The sequence below is a fragment of the Pinus tabuliformis genome, chromosome 8 (assembly GCF_031772625.1).
Source record: "Pinus tabuliformis cultivar Carrire ecotype Pingquan chromosome 8, CPIR1, whole genome shotgun sequence".
NCBI classification, from domain to species: domain Eukaryota; kingdom Viridiplantae; phylum Streptophyta; class Pinopsida; order Pinales; family Pinaceae; genus Pinus; species Pinus tabuliformis.
This window is the reverse complement of record NC_142294.1, coordinates 592,440,204-592,450,810: the sequence shown is the minus strand read 5'-3', so window position 1 is coordinate 592,450,810 and position 10,607 is coordinate 592,440,204. Positions and strand designations below refer to the sequence as shown.

General features: G+C 38.8%; 1 protein-coding gene and 1 pseudogene across 2 annotated transcripts; both read right to left on the bottom strand.

Annotated features, from left to right (window-relative positions):
• Window positions 1-529: 529 nt before the first annotated feature.
• LOC149236866 (putative RING-H2 finger protein ATL53) lies at window positions 530-1,602 on the bottom strand. The gene has a single exon (XM_089461644.1). The coding sequence runs from the start codon at window positions 1,127-1,129 to the stop codon at window positions 539-541; it is 591 nt and encodes a 196-aa protein (XP_089317770.1). The 5' UTR covers window positions 1,130-1,602; the 3' UTR covers window positions 530-538.
• A 3,790-nt stretch (window positions 1,603-5,392) lies between these two features.
• LOC149236865 (high mobility group B protein 6-like) lies at window positions 5,393-8,927 on the bottom strand (annotated as a pseudogene). Its single transcript, XR_016268450.1, has 5 exons — window positions 7,941-8,927; window positions 6,990-7,127; window positions 6,463-6,597; window positions 6,266-6,373; window positions 5,393-5,894 (listed from the first exon to the last, which is right to left on the bottom strand). The product of XR_016268450.1 is annotated as a high mobility group B protein 6-like (transcript).
• Between the last annotated feature and the right edge of the window lie 1,680 nt (window positions 8,928-10,607).

The window sequence follows — 10,607 nt, the reverse complement described above, 5'->3', positions numbered from 1 at the left end:
TGAGTAGTTCTTTTGGGAAGAAAAATTGTAAGTAAATTTAAGAGATGAATTTTTATCTTGATGGTGGCATTTTAGTAAATATGTTGGAATGTTTCATCTTAATGGTATTTTTAATGTACTTGCAGGAAGTGAGAGGTGACCATGTGAGAAATGACTATTTGAATGGGAATTTTTTTTAGTCTAGTCTAACAATTATGTTTTTTTTTATAGTTACAGAAATTCTGGTCATATTTTGAAAAAATTCGCCAGCGATTTTTGTAAATCTAACTAAAAGTTGTCAAATTTCATAATTTTAGGTGACCTAGAAGTTTTTGATGGTGCTGAATCTATTTCCATCATCAAAACCATAATTGAAACAAGATTTTTTGAAATTTGTTTACTCAGATTCCAACCACTTTTAACCCTCAGATTCCAACCACTTTTAACCCTATGAGCAATTCCTCTGCCCATAAACAACTCCATTCTTTTATATACAAAACTAATCATATACCCAAATCACCTTAATAACAACAACCGAGATACCCAACTATTTCGTTTATTATGATGTGGGAAAACCAAGTACAGTGGCTCTGCACAAAGAGCATGAAGAATTATTAACATTGCATGGAAGAAGCCACCGATCAATGCAGGAAATGTGAAAATAGCGTCTGCAATTGGGAAGAATACGTACTCCATCCTCCTCCCCAATACATCCCAAGCAGATAACACATGAAGATGAGGATGAATCATTCCTATATACATCCTTTGATTTTCTTAAACACCCGTACTTGCCTTTAGGCAGAGCTCTGATCATCATGGAGCGGCGAGACAGAGTATTAGCCGTGGTGTACGGATTGATTCTGGACCGACTGCTATTAACAGTGATACTAATATCAATCCTGCCCATTAGTATGGAAGATCCCACAAACAGGGCAAGCAATCCGTTGAGAAGCTGCAAAGTAGGGAGCACATGCTCATTCAATCCCTCCATCACAATTAGGAGGGCCTCCAAAACATGAGTCCCCGCTGCCAAATCCAAGAAACCCATGCCAATCAACATGATAAATACTACACCCGTGCAAAGCGCATAGATTGCAGTTGACGCCACCACAGGGTTTAATTTGGAAAAAGCACGGACGCCATTCAGCATACACAGTCTTAAACGCTGGAATTTGCTTTTCGCAGAATCCCAAAAATGGCAGAGGGCTTCTACCTTTCGCACTGAGTGCAGGCTCTGCCAACGCCATATGTGTAATATATGAACTGTACTCTACTTATTTTGATTCCTCCACACAATGCAAGCGATTCCCCGGAACTCGGAGCAATTGAATTGGTGAAAAATCCAAAACCTCCTACATATATTAGACTACGCGTATGATAAGACGTTTTAGAGCGAGGGGCGAATCTGGATATGGTTCCAAGTCATAGTTAGGTAAGTACTAAATAAGGTAAGTACTAAATAAAGGAATTTTGTTGTTGGTGGTTTCTGGTAAAAATATGAATCTGGTTTTCTAGAACGCAGGGTGGGAGTAGTCTACCTAGGCGGAGGAATGGCCCGTTTTCCGTTACCGGCCGGAAAATCGTCCAGCTCCGGCCACCGGCAATCCCTCTGCCCTCCGCCACCCTCGCCTAGCTCTGCCACCCTCTTTCTCTGCCACCCTCCCCTGGCATTTCTGATTTTATCCTGACATTCCCTGAAAAAATCACCGATCGCAGCTGGAAGCCTGACATCCCCTGACAGATCAGGGACGAGCTGGAATTGCAGCCGCAGAAATTTTATTGCCGGTTCCAATTCGAATTGAGAAAATGGTCACCCGCGGGCTGCTCTCCAATTCGACTCAGCGTTGCTCTGCAATTCCGCTCTGCAGCTCCAAACCCAGGTACTCTTCGGTGAACCTGTTAGCATCCTCTGCTAAAACAATGGCGTGCTGAGCATGACTTGATATTGGATGCTGTATAATTTTGCAATGGACTTACATGAAGAGCCGAATCTCCAGAGACAAACATTGAATGAAGTGAAATGATGTAATTTGTTATTTTACCCAATTTGGAAAAAGTCATATTTTCTGAGCTGTTTCTGTCATACGATTTTAATCGATCCAACTGTAAAAAAAACGTAAGATGCTTTCAATGAAATAAAGTTTCAAACCCCTATTTTGTACAATTATGGACAACGTTATAGTTTATGACATGAGACACATCCAATGAAATAAAATTCCAAACATATGTTTTGTCAATTCTCGAAAGGGTTAATGGAGTGCAAAAAGAATAATAATGTCTGAGCCTTCAGTGTCTTAAGAATTTTCATCGATTTAGCTGTGAAAAACATAAAATGCATTCACGGAAGTGAAATTTCAAACCTTTGTTTTTGTCAAATTCTGAAAAATGTTAATGAAGTGAAAAAAATCATAATTTCTGAGCTTTTAATGTCCGAAGATTCTTCATCTATCTAGCTGTAAAAACACATAAAACGCATTCCATTCAGAGAGAAATTATAATGCCAATGAAGCAAGCAAATATTACACATTTGATCCCAACCCAACATTGGCGCAGGTTAGAGTACCATTCAATGTCCTATCACAATCTTCTCAAAAAGAAATTGTTAGCTTTGGCTACAACTCAACTTATTTTATGTGTTCCTTAAAAATAAATTAAGTGGAAGGCTCAGCATTTTGGCCTTCCTGATATACTCGAGAGTTGGTCACCAACTTGTTTTGTTGGATATTATTATTTTTGGACCAGAAAATTATGCAATCCTGAGCTGGAACTTGGAAGTAGCTCATTGAACGTCAACAGATGCCTGCATTTCTTCCTTGTTTTCTAACACCAAGTAGACATTCATAGGTATTCTTTGCAACTTTAATGATGTTTGTAGATCAGACCCAATTGATCATGTGAAACTAGACTCTGATCAGTGATCAGGGATGGTTTACCTGAATTCAGTATTTGGATCCTCTACTGTTCACACCTAGCAGTTCTTTGAAATAATCTATTAAGCCCACTGTTCAATACCTTCATGACTGATAAAACACCTGACCATCGTAACAAGATCATGTAGAGCTTTCGTACTTGCCATAGCCCATTCTTGGTCTGTGTGAATTCTAGTGAATAAAGCAGTCCAGGGCAAAAGAACAGGAGCTGTGGGAAAGAATAGGGTGCTAAAAGAATAGGAGCTGTGGGAAAGAATAGGGTGCTAAGACACTCACTGAAGCTGTGGGAAAGAATAGGGTGCTAAGACACTGAAGGCTTAGAAATTATTATTCTTTTTGCACTCCATTAACCCTTTCGAGAATTGACAAAACAGAGGTTTGGAATTTTATTTCATTGGATGTGTCTCATGTCATAAACTATAACGTTTTCCATAATTGGACAAAACAGGGGTTTGAAACTTTATTTCACTGAAAGAATCTTACGTTTTCTTTACAGCTGGATCGATTAAAATCGTCTGACAGAAACGGCTAAGAAAATATGACTTTTTCCAAATTGGGTAAAATAACAAATTACAACATTTCACTTCATTCAATGTTTGTCTCTGGAGATTCGGCTCTTCATGTAAGTCCATCGCAAAATTATACAGCATCCAATATCAAGTCATGCTCAGCACACCATTGTTTTAGCAGAGGATGCTAACAGGTTCACCGAAAAGTACCTGGGTTTGGAGTTGCAGAGCGGAATTGCAGAGTGGCGCTGAGTCGAATTGGAGAGCAGCCTGCGGGTGACCATTTTCTCAATTCGAATTGGAACCGGCAATAAAATTTCCATGGATGCAATTCCAGCTCGTTCCCGATCTGTCAGGGGATGTCAGGCTTCCAGCTGCGATCGGTGATTTTGTCAGGGAATGTTAGGATAAAATCAGAAATGCCAGGAGAGGGTGGCGGAGAAAGAGGGTGGTGGAGCTAGGCGAGGGTGGCGGAGGCAGAGGCGGAGGGATTGCCGGTTGCCGGAGCTGGACGATTTTCCGGTCAGTGATAGAAAACGGGCCATTCCTCCGCCTACATAGACTACTCCCTAGTCAATGTGATACCCAGGGGCTGGTGTGGGCAGGATTTGAAAATGCCCTGACCAAGAAATTGCCTACTGGTGTTGGCAGGATTTGAAAATGCACTGACCAAGAAAATGCCTAACAAATTCTGCTAAACGCTTTGTTTAATCACAATGCATCAGTATCAGGTCGGCGGAAATATTCAGTTATTGACCACGAAATTTCCTAAAATTTCTATTTGATGCTTTATGTCTAATCAATGGAATACCTCGTAGTGACAGGATTTGAAACTGCATTGACGAGAAATTGCCCACGAAATTCGCTAAATTCTTTGTTTGTTCACAATGCATCCGTATATGGTTGGTGGCAAGATTCGTAGATATCTCGTCGGGAAACGGCGATTTTCAACTCTATAGATTCATTAATGCATCAAGGGTTAAATTTAACGCCTGTATACTTGTTTTTAGCTTTTTTACACGTAAAATACTTTCTAGTTTCAAATCTCCACATGATGTGTAACTTGCCAATAATTTTTAAGAATGTCAATATGACAAGCATATTTAAAAATGAAAAGTTTTAAAAATTATATATATATATATATAACCTTGCGCTAAATGGAGAGTGAATCATTGTGAATTGTGATTTATTAACATTTTTAATATCTAATTTAATAATCCACCCGTATCAGTTTCTGAGTCATAAATATCAGTTTCTAATTTTCAATAGGTAAATGGTATGGTATTATTGGTAATTAATTCCCAGCTACCCATTGCCGAGTTAGGTTACTAATTTATGGTGATTCGTTTGCAAGTTGTAACTTCCAAGTTCCAATTCGTGTCAAATTCCAATCCACAGCAATCTGAGTTATTCATTGTTGAATGTGGTGACTTTGGTGAGGAGCAGGTCATAAGAAAAACTCTGCTGTAACTTCGAATGCTACAAAACCAGAACTCAGCGGACCAAGAACTCAGCCGACCAAGTAACCAGTAAGTGCGCTGAATATCCCTCTGAAGCAGTAGTGTTTTGTTTTTTAATTTTTAATAAATTGAATTTTTCTCTTTGATTGGTGGAACTTCCTCTGCAACTTTTTAACTGTATCATTTTCTGTCATTCTTTACAAAGATTTGATTTTTCCCTTTCTTTTGTGCAGAGAATCGGTGTAAATGGGTCAAATAGGCATTTGAGAGGGATATCAAAACCACCATATCCACAATCAGGGGTTTCAGTCAGAGTAGCAGGAGGACGACACCGGATAAATGCCTTCTTCAATCCCCTTGATGATCCCATTGTGCAAAAAGCTATCAAGGTTAGATCCCAAACCATAATCAGCTATACCCAATTTATTTATATATATACACACTTCAGCCTGGCTGATAAACCTACAATGTGAATCTTTGTGTATAATGGTAGGATCATCAGGAAGACTGAAGTATATTCATTAAACATACATTTGGATGTTGCTGTGTATACTTGGCTATGTATTGTAACTATTCCGGCCCATAATCAAGTAAAATCCATATGATGACAGGATTGATTTAATTCAGCCTTTGTAATGAACCTTCTGTATGTATCCAGTTCAAATCCATTACTATCTATATTGATATGAAAGAACGATAAGCCGTGGTTCAACCTTCCCTATTATCCCCTGTGTATCTGTGTCTGTGAATGTTGTGCTTAGACTACATAGATATAAATCATTTGGGTAAAACATTGTGATTCTCTACCAATAAGGCAGCACGGCATTCCCTCGTGAATGCAAAGAAAGCAGTAACGGGATGTTTTGGCTTTGATGGATCTTTCTCTTTCCTGCAAAATAGGATGCTAGTGATTATGTTACTTCAGATACAAGACAGAATATAACCGAGAACTTCTGAGAGATGTTAAAAGCCTATTAATAGACCCACCTCTTACTCTTATCATTTCCCTCTGCATCCTGCAATAACCACAACATGGTTAGCCAAGTTTTTGATAAGCGCAACAATTCACATGCATATTAGATTTTCATTTTTAAAACGTGTAAGGCAATACCCAAATGAACTAATGGGAAATTTTTCCAGTTCATCTTCTCGCAACAGGTCACCAAGACCGTTTCTTGTTATACACACGGCCATGGTGACGTCCCAAGCCACAAAGAGAATGTGTGTACCTAACAATTGCAGAATTAAATTTGAGCCCTTCTTCTCAACAGCTCAAAATTAAAAATAACTTTTCAAGGTTTCTTAGAGAGGTGTTGGAGTTTGTAGTCTTCATTCCTTTATCGCAATTGTAATCATGGAGAATTCATGTGAAGTTAATGGACCTTACCTTCTAGTATTGTAGATATTGTTCCAGAAGCTCAAGTGTTGTCTTCTGCTTCTGTTCATCATGGAGAAGCTTTAGTGCTTCAGTCTCACGCTTCTCTTGTCCCACAACCTTCAAAAATACAATAGCGATAAGCCCTCTGAACGTCTGATGGAAAAACAGAGGTCCATAGTAATACTTTTGGTGGATCCAGAATTTACCTGCAAGTATGCTTCCTTTTCGGCCTCATATTTCTCTTCATATGGTTTCTTCTCTTCTGCGCTCAATGCTTTCCATTTTGCTCCCAAAATGGCTCCCATATCCTTGAAAACAACATTTGGATTTTCTGATTTCACCTGTTGGTTGTATAACAAAACAAATTTGAGCAAAGGATTAAAATGAGCAATCTGAAGAAACATGTGAAACATTCATATAATAAAAAACAAAGCCTTTCTTCTAATGCCATAATCAATTTGCAGAATGAAATTAGAAGACAATCAAAGATCCATCTGTCTTAGAAAAGACCAAAATGGTCTATGACATGAGGGAAATGCATATTCAGTATGCACATGTGATGATAAGATTGAAAACTTAAGTTGCAAAGGAATCTGAATTCTCTTTAGGCCTAGTATTGTAAGGAAGTCAATCAAACACCATTCTTAGAGAACTTTCGGGACATTTCCATTGAAAAGAATAGCAATTAAGATAAGCTTGCCTTCCACACCTACATTTTGCAAATAAGACCTACCTGATTCCATTGTTCTTGGCACCATAATATATATGTCGGAGAAGGTTTCTTTGGCCTGTTTGGATCCTTTTTCTTTTTCTTCTTCTCTTCCTCCTTTGCAAGCTCACTCATGCGTAGCGACTGCCCCAAAGGATGGCTCTGCTCCAACCAAAAATAAATCAAGTAACATATTATGTTAGCACAAAGTTGTGTATCATAGTTTAAACACAACCAAAGAAAGAATAAATCCTCTTAGAAGCTCTGCTCTAGCAGCTAACCCAGATTTCTGATTTAATAACTAATTAGAATACTCCCACAAAAATCCTTTCACCGGAAATGATATAAGAATAAATCCCATCAAATGACAAGGTGTACAGATATGTTCATACTGGACTTCAAGGACAGAGAAGGAATTTGACATCTGGGACATAAGAAAAAGCATGGAGGGGTCATAAGCATAGAAAATGTATTATTTAATGGCCAGGACAGAGGAAGGTGTTAACAACAGGAAACAAGCCTATAGCACTCAGGCTTCCAGGGAACACCTTCTTTTACGAAATAGATGATATAGTAAAAGGGTGAAGAGTAAAGGTAATTCTTTAGACCCTGGCCCTAAGCAGCACCAAGATTCATAATATGAGATAACCCTCTTGCTTGGACAACCACTCACCTACCCTACCCTTCAAGAATTTCAATCTCATAACATAGCCGGCAAACCACATTTTGCAAATCCACCTACACCCCCTCGGGGTCAAATCATAACATAGCCGGCAAACCACATTTTGCAAATCCACCTACACCCCCTCGGGGTCAAATAAAGAAAAAATTCTTCAGCATGGACGTAAAGCTCTGTAGCAGAAACCTAGATTGAGGGTTGGAGGGTTGAATCCCTTCAATTTCTGGAGCTTCTTGAGCTCTATAGCAAAAACCTAGGTGAAGGGTTTGGCGAGAAAAGTAAGAAAAAACTATTACCATAACAGGGTTGAATCCCTTCAATTTCTGGAGCTTTTTGAGCTCCAACTGAAGCTTCTCTTGAGCCTTCGCTTTGAGCTGCAACTCAGCCTCCTTCTCCCTAAGCAAAGCATCGTGTTCCTCTAGCAACTCGTCAGTCTTCTCCTTCTCCATATTCAGCTTTTAGAGTCTAATCCGCACTGCTTCCAACTCCTCCTGCAATGAATTAGTTACAGGGGGACGAATAAGGTTTGACACATTCTGAAGAGCACTTTTCTTCCTCGATCTCCCAACCGGCTTGGGAGTCGAAACCACCAAGTTCTCCTTCTGTGCTTCGTCTTCCATTAGAATAGCAGGAGAAGAAGAAAGAAATTTTTGGTCCTCTTTCAGCTTCTTCCCCACCGGAGAAGCAACAGTGTTTTCAATCACTGGAACAGTTTTTGGCTTCACAGCAGCCTTCCTCCCTCCCTTTCTGGTGAGCTTATTCTCGTCACTCATTTTCTCTACACAGGTAGCCATCTGTTCCTCCACTAACTCACTTGTTTGCTGTTATTTCCTTCAAAGCTCTGACTCTCTACGTTACACAGTGAGGGCATCAACCACTCGATATATAGCGGCCAGAACTTGACGGCACACAAAAATAAAAAATTCAAAATAGATCATGGTTACCAAATAGGAAATGGGCCGAAACTAGTGGATAACTACTATAAAATAAATTGGCTGGGTTGTAAAGTCCATGCCTGGAGAGTGAGAGCAGCCTCATCACTGAAAATATACCTGAAACTACGTTTATGACAACTTTCCGTAACTGAGGACTGAGGAGATCATTCCCTGAACAGTTTGTGCACTGAGCCTCCCATGAAAGTTCCAAACACAGGCAAAGAATCTAGTGCAGACACAGGAAATAAAATACAGAGGCGAACTGTTACAACAAGAAGAAATCTCTGTTCAATAGCGCTTCATAGATTCGACATGGAGTTTTACACAACGCGAAAAAGAGAAATTGCTTTTAGTTTCATTCATATACAGAAAATTGCTAGCCCAATACATTACACACACGTGGCTTTGATATAGCCAGCTGGAGTCTTTATTTGAGCAGCGATGGTCTTGTGTAAAACCTTATTGTTCATGGAATTTTCCACGTGGCGGGGAAACATAGCCATAATATATGGAGTGTTTATATCTGACAGTGACAAATCGACCTATGAGACTCTATGTTGGCAGATGGTACAGTCAGTGATGACATGTACGAAAGGCATTCACCTCGTGACAGGTGCATGACATTTTCCACGCGTCCGCTTTGCTCTCTTATGTTTGCTCATGTAATGTAAAATAAGTGATAATGGTAAAATTTGCAGCGATGAGTATGGTTGAGAAAGCCTCCAAACATTTGGAACATTGAAATGATTGTTTCAACTGAAATGTCAGTATCCAAGACAGAGTGTCCGCTGAAAATCCAGGAAAACTATGATTTATGTATCTTTAAAATTGACTTTTTCATAGCATTGATTAGTGAGTTAGTGGCTTAGCCAAACGCTGTCTCCCATCATGTCCACAAACTTTCTGATAGGCATATTATTATTATTATGTAATTTGTGAATTAAACTTTGTTATCATTAGTTACCCTAGCTCTATCATCAGCATGTGCAAGATTTTTCAAATATTCTGAAGTATCACCAATTTGAGAATCGAAATATACTAAATTCTACTACTTGTCATCTGGAGAAAATTGGTAAACCTGCTATTTGTTGTTACAGAGGCTACTACTTGTCATCTGGTGAAAATTGGTAAACCTGCTATTTGTTTTCACCGGTTGACATGTACCAACTTTTAGTCAACCAAACACTTCAGCCAAAAGATGGATATTGACTCAACCTCAATCAGAGGCAGAACAACTAGAACTCTAAATCATTGGGCACCATAGGGAAATCCTGGAAGATTCTCGGCTCCAGCTCCAATCAGAACAAAATGATTTTGTAATGAAAATGTACAGTTCTAACAATGTAAGAAGTGGTGGTATTACCAGTGGCTCGCACCAGTCTCATTAGCTGATTGCCTTCAAGATGCCTAATGGATAGGACAAGGCCCTAGGAGATCATGATGTAAATGGAGTATTTTACAGATGGGGCCAGAGAATCAGGAATTTTTTAAGAAATATTTGTAAACTTCGAAGTCAACTGCTCATATTCAGGAAGTAGGTTTGGTCAAGTAGGTATGTAGATGGAAATCTTGAAATAGCAGTCATGAATCAAATCCTATGGAGTCTATTTACACAACCATCACTCCTAATACAAAAGAATGACGTATCTATCTAGGGCATGAGAAGAGGAAAATCTCCTTGACCAATATAAATGGAAGGCAAATCATATTACTAAACTTGAATGAAAGGACATATATAATTTTACAGAAACTTTCTAGCAGAGTGACCGTAACTGTAAACATGACAGTTCCAATTTTGGAATATTTCTACATATATAGACTACTTACCTTTGCCCCATTACTAATAGTCTAATAAGTTAAAAGTGTTGGAGATATTTTTTATTTTTCCTGATATTTCCAATTTCTTCCCATTTTCAGGTAGCTGATTTGTCTTATAATTTCGGAGTTTTAATGTCCAAGTTTATTCTGGCCACTGTGGAAGTTTCAGTCTTCATTTATGAAAGCTACTCTTGAGAAATTATTAAATAT

Bases quoted from the DNA above. Each gene is read 5' to 3' on its own strand.
- LOC149236866 (XM_089461644.1), bottom strand. From the start codon at position 1,129: ATGCTGAATGGCGTCCGTGCTTTTTCCAAATTAAACCCTGTGGTGGCG.